This window comes from Desmodus rotundus, chromosome 2 (assembly GCF_022682495.2).
Source record: "Desmodus rotundus isolate HL8 chromosome 2, HLdesRot8A.1, whole genome shotgun sequence".
Classification (NCBI taxonomy): Eukaryota; Metazoa; Chordata; class Mammalia; order Chiroptera; family Phyllostomidae; genus Desmodus; species Desmodus rotundus.
The window spans coordinates 32,043,788-32,055,605 of NC_071388.1; the positions used below are offsets into that span (position 1 = coordinate 32,043,788).

Below are 11,818 nucleotides of genomic sequence, written 5' to 3' on the forward strand. Positions count from 1 at the left end.
TGGGGGCACTTACAGATGTCTGGGACATACTTGACTGTTGTGTGACACTTCCTGTGGGGGACGTAGATGGTCTTCCACTGGACAGACTTGCCTAAAATAATAAGATCTTTACAATATGTCTATAAAAACCTGAAGTTAAAAACATTCTGGCGCCAGGATACCACAAAACCACAATAAGAGTCAAAATGTCTATGTATGAACCAATTCATTTCATAGTCAACATAGATTAAGCTTTGGCCAAACAGATTAAGAAAAAAAACCCCAAAAACCTAACGGTGGAAACAGAGGACCGAAAGGCTAATCTTATTTTAATAGCTGCAGCCATTGTCAGTTTTACTCCACAGGCCTCTGTCTTCTCTGAAATGGAATCATCACTCCAACATTACAAAAAAGAAACTGAAGTAACATCAAATGCCAGTGGGTTTCAGTTTCCTAACTCAGATCATGAACTCGATGTTATTTAAAATTACACTACCAAGAAAAGCACCAGCTGGGGATGTGTTTACAATAGAAATAAACCTTTTTCAGGTTCAGTCAACTGATATCCTCCTCTAGTAAGATTTAGGATTAAACCTCACATATAATTTTATTTAAATAAATAGAATAATGAAAATATCTTTTAAAACACAGCATTTAATCATAAAAATCATCCTGTTATCAGTAGGAATAGTATGACTAGATTTTAGAAAGGTGCATATGCATATTTTTATACAGAAAATTTCTGGAGGGAAACATATTAAACTGGTACGTTGGCCACCTCTGAAGAGTGGAAAATAGCAGTGGGCATAGGAAAGGAATACTTTCACTTTACCTCTTACAAACAATTTTGTACTGTTTTATTTTTAAGTAAGTATAAATTATATGCACGCTGAAAAAAGCCTCTTTTTGTTAAAACGTAAACACAATTCATGTAACCCTACGTACCCACTCTTCTACCTGGAATTTCACACACAAAATCATGACACCAGCGTAGCATTTCTGCAGTGTAGATGAAAAGCAGTGAGACGAAAACTTAGCCACAGAGTAACACAAAAAGCATGCCCACTATTTTTTTAATTAACTTCCACTTGGCAATCTATTATATTTCTTCAAGGAGAAATTATCATGAAACATGTGCGGACTCTGAAATAATACCCAATTTATTTATTTTCTGTAATTATCTGTAAATAATGTCAATTTTGGCCTCATAAGTCTTCATTTCTTTCAGTCTCACCTGAACGGCAGCAAGGCTCTGAAGCTGGGAGCTGCTTAAGTGCTGCTGCTGAAGAGCTGCAGTGTGCAGCATTAAGTGCTGCTGCTGAGCTGCGTACATCTGCTGAAGGTACTGAGCAGCTGAGCTGGGGGGGCGATGCAATGCCTGTTGAATTACCTGCGATAAGTCAAGTGAACCAATATCAACCCATAATCTTAACCATAAAATAAAGTATTAAAAAAGAAAGTTTAAAATTTCACTACTTTCATATTCAATGTCATTGAGCTTATTAACATAGTTCTCTTCTAATTACATAACACTAGGATTGTACAAATTAAATCTACACAAATTAAAATTACCCAGTATACAGTCAATTCACAAAAGAAAAAGGGGCCAAACAAGCATTTGAAAAGATCTTCAATCTCATTAGTAGACACAATTTACAAACTAAAACAGGGTAACTATTTTCCAATTTTCAGATGAACGAAGATTTAAAAAGATACTACTACTGAGAGAACAGATACTCTCATAAATGTTCGTAAGAATGTAAACCGGTAAAGGCGTTTTGAATAACGGTAGAATTCAGAGCTCGGCTGCAGAGGAGAGTATGTGTGACCCTGCAGCCTTTGCAAACAGTGATGTAGATCAGTGCCGTCCAATGTGGTCACCACTAGCCACGTGTGTCTCCTGAGCACTTACAATGTGAGTAGTGCAACTGAGGAATTGAGTTTTAATTTTACTTAATTTTAATTTAAATATAAATAGCCACATATATAGCTAGTAGCTACTGTGTTGAACAGCACACATGTATCTATATTTATTAACTAAAAGAATTCCCATATGTATCATAAGGTGAAAAAAATCAGGTTACTAAATAGTGTAGGGAGTAAATGTCTCTCTACACTATTTTTTTATATTACAATTTTTGAAAGAATATTCAGGAAAACATTAAAAGACTACTGATGGATAACTGGATTAGAGGTGATTTTTACCTTCTCACTTATACTTTCATTTAAATGTCCAAAAAAACTTAGGATGAGTAGCTATTATATTAATAATTACATAAAATTATAAAGCAATTTACCTTTTAGGATATTACTAATTACTACTTCAAATGTAATATTTCAAACATTTAAAAATGTTTTTTAAATGTCAGATTTCTTGTTTCAATTGTTTCAACATATTGTAGAATAAAACGATTCTTACTAAAAAAATAATTTCTGAAAAAGTGTTACTGTGACTATTTATTAGGAAAATATAAAATCTGAGCCTGAAATTTCATAAACAGATAAATGTAGAAAAGTCAAATATTGTAATCACAGAGAAAAGTCCTTTATCTGTCCAAACCAGTAGGTCAAACCGTGCCAGTCCTCTACAGCCACATCCTGAAGTCACACCATGCCCACGGTGGTTCTGAAAGAGCACGGAACCCTCACAGCAGCATCGAGCCAAACAATTTTCAAAGCACTAAGGGATACTAAAGCTTTAGGGTCTGAATCAGGACACCTTGAACCAAAAAGCCATGCATCTCTTTGTCCAAGTTCCAGTGAAGCACGTTTCCTGGTGGTGTTTGTTTTCATGCGTTCATATCTCATCTCTCCAACCACAGGCTTCTACACCCACTACAGACTCCTGTCCAAAGTCAGTGGAGGCTTCTGACCCCTAGTTGCAGGGGGTTATACACCAGCATTAAATAAATCAGAACTATAACAGTATGTCTTTTGGTCAAGTAAATCTACATATGTTCTAATTCCATAACAAATGAATAATCTATCTGACAGACACTTTTGTCAGAGTGTAGTGATTTTTCTATTGTCAGTATAGTGTTTCATTAGCATTCAATGCTATGCTCATGGGAGAGAGACTTTTTAAATACAAGTTAAAGATATAGCACATTGGGCCCTGGCTGGTGTAGCTCAGTGGATTGAGTGCGGGCCTGTGAACCAAAGGGTCACTGGTTGATTCCCAGTCAGGGCACATGCCTGGGTTGCAGGCCAGGTCCTCAGTAGAGGGTGCACAAGAGGCAACCGCACACTGATGTTTCACTTCCCCTCTTTCTCCCCTCCTTTCCCCTCTCTTTAAAAATAAATAAAATCTTCAGTTCATAGGCCAGAGCTCAATCCACTGAGCCACACCAACCAGGGCCTAAAAATAAATAAAATCTTAAAAACAAAAGATATAGCACATTTTTCTTATTTGTTCTTCTAAAGGAACCAGAAGGATAAAGAACATTCACAGGACTGAAAAAGAAAGCTGGAAGGTATTAAAGAACTACTTAGGTAGTTCAATAAATATTGATTTGACTGTATTGTAGGGGAAGCAATTCTATGATACCATACAAACTGTTGTTAGTGCTATTTGTGAGATATATCTGTATCTATGCATCTCCAGTAACAATTCACAATGATAGCTGACATACAGTAATGTGTTACTTTCAGGTGTACAACATAGTGATTCAACATCTATACAACCTTACAAAGTGATCACCACTACAAGTTTAGTAATCTTCCATCACCATAAAAAGTTATCATGATATTATCAACAATTTTCCCTCTGCTGTATATAACACTATTTTTTATTAACACATCCAGCTCAGGAACAAACTAGAGAACAAAATGGCTTATTAAAATATCATGTCATCTGTAAGTTAAAAGATCTAGATACTCTTCCGTATATCCCTTGCCTCAGAAAAATATGAAGATCATTAAAAACATATTCTGCATCGCAGCTGGAATTTTTGAACTGAGTGGGTCTCCAACAATTCTGATTCCACCCATGGTAACTTCAGAATCCTAAACCATACAACAGTTAAATAAGCACCACACTGGAATATCCACTCTAGAAAAATGAACAGGGAAAGGACTATACTGCCAAGTTATTTTCAGGGTACAGTGCAATTATGGAGAATGTAGTAAGAATAAGCTGGTATAATGGAAAAAATAAGAACTCACAAAGTATTTGAGGGCATAACTCTAAAATGAGAGAACCTACTAGCTTTGTGAGTTTAGGAAAGTTATTTAGCCTACTTAAAACATCAGTTTTCCCATTTGTAAAATGGAGATGATAATAGTATCTAATAATCCATGCATGACATTTATCAAATGCTTAGCCCATAATAATGTTCAGTAAATGTTAGTTATTACTACTTACTACATTTAATGTGTCCACATAGTCCTAGATGCTTCCTTTAATCCTCATAGTAACTAATGAGATAGGTGGTCTCATCCTTATTTTAGTTTCCTTAGGCTACTGTGCCTCCCACCTGAGACCACATAGCTACTAATGATAGAGAAAGAACATATCAGACTACAATGCCCATGCTCTTTTCATGCAATACCAGATTGCCTCAACTTCCATTACTACAAATGTTAACCAAGTACACTTTATTTTATCAACTAAGTGAAGAGCCTAATATTTTTCCTAGTTAAATATTCCTTTCTACCTCTGCCTCTAAGAGCTTTAGAATGAATCCTTCCAGTTAGGGTTCTTAGACCACTTAGGTTTAAAACAAACCTCCTAACACATCTACAGACCTGAATAGATCACCCTAAATCTGTACTATGGGTTCAAATATAAAATAACCCCAAAAAACTTAGAGCCATTCTGCATGTTGGGAGTCCACATTGTAGCGGCTGCCAGAGACCTTCCAATTATAATTTTCCTGACATGTTTTATAAGCCACACTCTGACAAGTACAAGCCCTCTCAATAGAATGATTATTAAACACTGTATTCTGCCATGTATATTGCACTCTCATGTATAATGCACACCCATGTTTTGGCACACATTGTACACTGGATTATTATGTGCATGGCATGTATTCATTATACCCATGTGTAATGCACATCTTATTTTTCCCTCAAAAATTTAGGCAAAAATGTGCACATTATACACAACAAAATATAACAAATACACTTGAAGTAATTTTTTGACTATTTCAAACATTAACAATTCTAACTGTACTTATTTAGAGGGTATCATATAATTCAATGGATATGAAACAAGAGATTCATCGGGCATAAGCAAAAGTAACGACATCCTAAGTCTCGGCCTCCCCACCACTATAACTGAACTACCTGTACAGCGTGTCGGTCTGATCCACTGTAGACAGAGATCTGTGGCTGCTGCATTCGAGAGGACGAAGTGGTGATGGTGGTAGTGGTGGTGCTACTGGTTGTTGTTGACGCAGATGATGTTCCAGGGTTTGGTTCACTATCCATAGCTGTACCGTGGTCCTTAAATCTGGCAGATAACACAGAGGGTTTGTATTGGCAAAGCAATATCTGATGTGTTTTAAAGAATATTTAATAATTCCAAAGAAACAGTCAACAGTCTAAGTTTCTAAGAAGGCCCTCAAAACACGGATAGCACACAGCCACCATAAACACTTTGAAAGAAAAAGTACTTCACAAATATATACCACATTTAATACTTAATGCCAACTAAATTTGAATTCAAATGGTTCAGGATATATAACTCAGATAAAAGTCTGGCCTGAAGTTTAACTTTTCATTATTGAAGAAAGATGAGTGTCTTGAAACCAAAACGGGTGATGAGTGAATACTAAACCACCTAGGCAAATAAATATTCAAGCAATATCAGTGTACTTTAAAATATATACTCGTATGTTTACATTACCTTGACTACACTAATTATAAGTTAAAGTCATTCTTATCTATATATTAAAATAGGGTGCCTAAGGGCTCATGATAATTAGCTTGGTTTTTGGCTGCCATATACACTTGCTTTAAAGATAAGTTCTCTTACAAAATAAGGTAACAAAAAAATGTTAAAAATCACACTGGCTTTCTCCTGAATTAGTTTCTAACACTGTCTTTACTACATCTAATAAGTAGAATGAGTTATACTTTCCAGCAGGTTACTCTGACTGAGTAAATAGAGAAGAAGCTGACAACCATTTCCCCACTTACTTACCAAAAAAATCTTTTTCACAAATTGTCCCAAATTTTGAAAACAGCATAATTATGTCACTTTCCTCAGGAATGGACAGTAAAGTACATTTTTGTACAACACTCTGTGATATTTTCCCCTCTAATGGATATAAACTCACTTCACTGTTGTGTAAAATTCCATTACATATGGAGTTTGTATCTGAACTAAATTCTAACATTTTAAGTCAGTTCTGAGGGCCTCAATGTTGTTAGAAACTAGAAATACAAGTAGTGTTTGTGTAGGGTGAGAAATGTGCCACAGTGGAGAAAAGCACACAAGAATACACTGGTTTTACCTACCCTTCTTACCCCGCTTTCTTCAGAGAAGCAAAATCTGGCCTCCCTCACATTAGCAGCATTGACAAGAATGTAACAAGAACAGTTTCTACTTCAAGAAAAGACAAAGGAATTTGGTACTAATTGTAATGCATACACCATTCCCATACTGTGGCCTTTTACGTAAAAGTTTTCTTTGTTCTTTACATCATTCATGTAAATAATATTTATATGCTCTTCAGAGAACCAAGTGTTTTTTTAAAAATCTCGATTTAATAAACGGTGAAAGGAAAAAAGTGGGGGACAAAAGCTGACTACACTTACTCTTTTGATTAGTAAATGACTTATACAACTTTAGGCTTCTCTGTTGGTTTTTTAAATAGTTTTTCAAACTGCCTTCCAATCATCAAATCACAGCATCTTACGATAACTGTTCAATATCACAGAGATTTAGTGGTAGACAAGGTAAACTTTTTCCAAACTACCGGCTGTCATGACACTTCTGAACCTCGTACCAGTGATACCAAAACGCCAGCTTCAATTCTGGTCCCTTTAGAGTGCTATTCCGCTCAACCATACCCTCAAACCCAAACCCTATGATAAGCAGTTCAGTAACTAACCAAAAATGGTCACAGAGAATCCAAACTGTAGGCACAATTCTAAACATCGGCGAGCGGAACCGGCCAAACCACTGAAATGCGTTTGGAGACCTGGCACAAAAGAACAATTTTTGTAACTCCTCCGTCTATGCACAGAAACGCCTGCAAAACACACCCGGCAGTCCCGGTGCGCAAGAGGCCTACGAGTCAACACTAAGTTTGCGTCCCTAACTATGCATGCCATCACACGGCCACACAAGAATGTGGCCCTCTAGGGACGCAGCAACGCTGCAGCCAGAAACCCGAGGGAAAGATCTTCCCTTCCCAGGGTGTTTTCAGCCAGTCCAGACCCACGGAAGCCCCCGCCGCCGTAAGGCCCACGCCAGGACACCTACTCCACGTTTCCCGGGGGAGGTGTGAGCGCCCCACGTCTAGAGCTCTCCCGCAGAGAAGGAGTGGGGTGGCATCGGAGCAGGAAAGAGGGGAGAGCGAAGGAGGCCCGCCCAGCCCTAGGCAGCCTCCGCAGGCCCCCGGCTGACAAGGCTGCCCGCGGGGCCCACTTGCAGGGATGACAGCACCTGAGAGGCCCACAGGGGTTCGTCCCTCGGAAGACCCCAGCTGCCGGGGTCCAGCGGTGACCCTGAGCACAGTGCCCCGTTCATACGGGACCAGTCCGCGGAAGGGGCGCTCCCGCCTGGAGGTAACTGGACACTTACAGGTCGCCTCCACCGCCCCCCCCAAAAGGGGCCAAGCGGGCTCCTCCACGATAAGGGAGCTCTCGGGTCTCCCTTTCCCTACACTGCCCGCAAAAAAGTCCTGAGCTTTCCCCTTGGGGAACATGTCGCTGTCCCCACTCGCCCCCCGGTTACGACATCAGTCACCAGCAAGCCACTCACTCCGCTTCCGCCATCTTCTCTCCTCCATCACTAACACGGGCTGCGCATGCGTGTGTGTCCCCCCCGCCCCCGCCACTGCGGGACGGGCGGAGGGGCAGGGTCGGCCCAACCCTGGGCCCCCGGGGTCACGTGGGGTCATCCGCTCCCAAGATCCGGCTCCCAACTGAGGCCCTGCTCCCTCTGGAATTAACCAGGTTCCCCCAGCTTTGATTCCAAAGTGTCTTACCTCCAGCTCCTAGCTTTCTCTTGCCTAGGGTCTTCTTCCTCTTAGAGGGGGGTCTGTAACCAAAATAAGAAAAGTTCCGCATGAACTATTAAATTAAAAATTTGAAGAATATATAAAGTATACCCAAGCCTAGGAAAACTGCAAAGAGTGAGATGAAAGAAAGTATCAGAAGGATTGAATGCTAAGGTCTCAGAGGGAAAGGAAGATGCCTTCATGGCTGCAAGGCTTGTTACTAGGGAGCATTGGAGTTTGGGGGTCCAAACCAGCAGTTTCTCTCTCTCAAAGATAGTGTTCAGGGTGCTGGTGTGCTGGGGGGTTAAGAAATCATCCTGAGCCCTGGATGGTGTGGCTCAGTGGATTGAGAGCGGGCCTGTGAACCAAAGGGTCTCCAGTTGGATTCCCAGTCAGGGCACATGCCTGGGTTGAGCACCAGATCCCCAGTAGGGAGCGTGCAAGAGGCAGCCACAGCTTGAGGTTTCGCTCCCTCTCTCCTTCCCTTCCCTCTAAAAATAAATAAAATCTTTTTTAAAAAATCATTCTGATTATCCTATGTCTTTGACATGAATGTATGAGTGCTTAGGGGTTGCAAACTAGAATAATACCACAAGGAACAAGTAGAAATGGCCACAGATTTGCTGATGTGGTTTATTAATAGCTATAGGTAGATATTGACATAGATGTAGATATATAGCAACTACTGTGAGGCAGGAAGAGACAAAAAGATGAGTATAAAAAGTCCCTTTCTTCCAAGAACAGCCTGATGGAAGAGCAAAATACGTGGGAAAGGGTGCAGAGCTTCCATGCCCTCTCCAGGCACCTCACTCTCCCAGCACCTCCATGGGTTCACCAACCCCAAAAACCTCCAAACCCTGTCCTTTTGGGGTTTTAAGGTTTCATTATATGATTATGATTGACTAAATCATTGGTTATTGGTGGTAACTGATTCAACTTCCAATCCTTCTCCTCTCCCTTGAGAAGGGGGAATTACAATGGCAAGGGTTTTAGGAACTCTGTGCCATGAATGGGGTGGAAGACCTAATGTATATTTCTTATTATAAATCACAATATCACAAGCCCAAACTGACTAACACAAACCCACAGGCTAAATGCAGTCTGCTTCTTGTTTTTGTACAGCAATCAAGCTAAGAATGGTTTTTACATTTTCTAACGATTGAGGGGGGAAAAAATCAAAAGAACAATGTTTTGTGACAAGTGAAAATTACATGAAATTTTCCTTTTAATGTCCATAAATAAAATCTATTGGAACACATTCATGCTTGTTCATTTATATACTGTCAATGGCCACTTTTGGGCTACAAGGGCAGAACTGAGTAGTGGCCACAGACACTATGATGCTCCACTTACTATCTGGCCCTTTACAGAAAACCTTGACTGACCTCTATTCTATGTCACTGATCAGCCCGTGCTAGACCCTTTCAGGTTGGTTAATACAGCACACACACTGTCCTATTCTTCAGCCAGCCTGTGATTGCTCTCACAGAATCTATGTGGTAAGACAAAAAGTCCACAGACCCATATTGGAATACTGTGCTCACTATTTTACCAAGTGAGCCACCCTGGCCAAGTGATTGAACTGCTTCAAGTTTTAGTTTTATAACGTGCATAAAAGGGGAGACAACAACATCTTAGAAGATTGTTGTAAAATCTTAAAAAGCAACATGTGGTCTAAAAAGTCCTCTTTTTCTTTTTTAACTTTTTATCAAGATCTTTCTTCACCAAGATCTGCTCAATAAATATTACTGATCATGCCTAGCACTCAATAAGTTGTAAATGCTTGTTAAGGAAATGACTGACTGCGTGAATATTTGGATGAATGAGGCATAAAATTCTAGTACACCCTGTAAGTTGGAATGACACTATGCATAGACTTGCTTCGTCTTTTGCTTGAAAGTAATATACTGAAACAAAATACTTTTATTAAACCAAATAGTACTGAAGCTGAAAAGGCAATCTCTGGTCCTGCCACCTCTCAGTATGTTAATCACAAGCTTATCAGTCTTATCTTTCCTGGCACACCCGTGGGCACGGTACACAGCCAGCTGTATCACCCCAGGTGCTGAATAGTAGGAACACTGAACATTAAAGCTGGAGGGACATTAGACATCGTGTGACCCACATTGAGGAAGAATCCATGGCAGAAAGAAGTTGAACTCCTGTCTATCCACCCCGTCCAGAGTTTTTTGCCTTGTGCCACAAGGCCTTACTTCGAGCGTGCACGTGCTCAACAAACCCTTGATGATGGTAATGTAGTTTCACTTTCATTTTGCTTTTTCGTGTTTAGTTTGCTTAGCATTATGGCAGCCTAAAAGAGTTGTTATAAGCAGGGCTTTAGAGTCAGACAAACTTAGATAGGAATCTTGGCTCTTCCACTCAGTAGTTGTATGAACTTTTGCAATCCTGTATGCTCCATCTTCAGACTACAACCTCATCTCTACCATGAACACATGAAATCATCAAAATACAAATCGAATGGTACACCCTTACTATCTCCACCGTTATCAGCCTAGGCCCAGCATCTGCCTCCTGGACCACGGCAGTTGGCTCCTAACAGGTCACCCTGCTTCTACTCGTGTTCCTCTATGGCCTATTCCCAAGCCAGCAACCTAAGTAAGCTTTTAAAACTAATAATCAACTCTGGCTGGATAGCTCAGTTGGTTAGAGTATTGTCTCCATATGCCGAGGTTGTGGGTTCAGTTCCTGGTCAAGGCACATAGAAGAAGCAACCAATGAATGCAGAAGCGGAACAACAAATGTTTCTCTGTCTTTATTTTTCCCTTCCTCTCTCTCTCTCTAAAGTCAATTTTTAAAAAAATGTAAATCAGATTATGTCACTGCTCAAATCCTCCAATGGCTTCCCATCACACTTAGAAAAGAGCCGAGAGTTTTGTCTTATTCACTCTGCCTCAGCCACACTGGCCTGCTTGCTTTTCCTCCTTTGCTCTTGCTCTTCCCCAGTGGGAATGCCTTTCACACAGATCTCGCTTCCTTACCTGTTTCAGGGCTCTGCCCACTTATCTTCTAGAGAGCACTCCACCCCACCTACCCTAATATGGCCTTCACATCCCTGTGCCACTTTACTTTTCTTCATTACACTGCAATGCACCACACATTACGTTATGTACATATTGGTTTACTTATTCACTTAAAATAAACTGTCATATGACCCAATAATCCCTCTTCTGGGTATCTACCCAAAAAACTCTAAAGCATTTATTCAGAAAGATATGTGCACCCCTATGTTTATTTCAGCATTATTCACAGTGGTCGAGACATGGAAACAACCGAAGTGCCCTTCAGTAGAAGACTAAATAAAGAAGATGTGACACACATGTACAATGGAATACTACTCAGCCATAAGAAAAAATGAAACACTGCCATTTGCGATATGGATGGGCCTAGAGAACATTATGCTAAGCGAAATAAGCCAGTCAGAAAAACCTAAGAACCACATGATATCACTCACATGTGAGATAGAAAACTGAAGACAGAGACAACAGTATGGTGGTTACCAGAGGGAAGGCGGGGTAGAGTGGTAGTAAAGGGTAAATGGGGCCAAATATAGGGTGACAGAAGATGATTTGACTTTGGGTGGAGGGCACACTATACAATATACAGATCATGTGTCATAGAAATGCACACTTGAAACCCATATGATC

At 40.1% G+C, this 11,818-nt stretch overlaps 1 protein-coding gene across 12 annotated transcripts in view; it reads right to left on the reverse strand.

Moving 5' to 3' along the window:
- Window positions 1-7,970, reverse strand: part of PHC3 (polyhomeotic homolog 3) — a 74,653-nt gene extending 66,683 nt beyond the window's left edge. For 8 of the 12 annotated variants that reach the window (XR_006655952.2, XM_024563399.3, XM_024563371.3 and 5 more), the window contains exons 1-4: window positions 7,916-7,970; window positions 5,269-5,434; window positions 1,214-1,369; window positions 14-91 (exon numbers count right to left, since the gene is read on the reverse strand). Coding sequence is in view for 11 of the 12 variants with exons in the window: in XM_024563399.3 (XP_024419167.2) it covers window positions 14-91; window positions 1,214-1,369; window positions 5,269-5,434; window positions 7,916-7,929 (414 nt within the window). In the remaining variant the exon portion in view is untranslated. Of the gene's footprint in view, window positions 1-13; window positions 92-1,213; window positions 1,370-5,268; window positions 5,435-7,040; window positions 7,131-7,735; window positions 7,863-7,915 lie in introns of those variants that run through there. The other 4 variants (XM_045197830.2, XM_053918071.1, XM_045197819.2 and 1 more) reach the window with 4 other exon arrangements.
- Window positions 7,971-11,818: the final 3,848 nt, after the last annotated feature.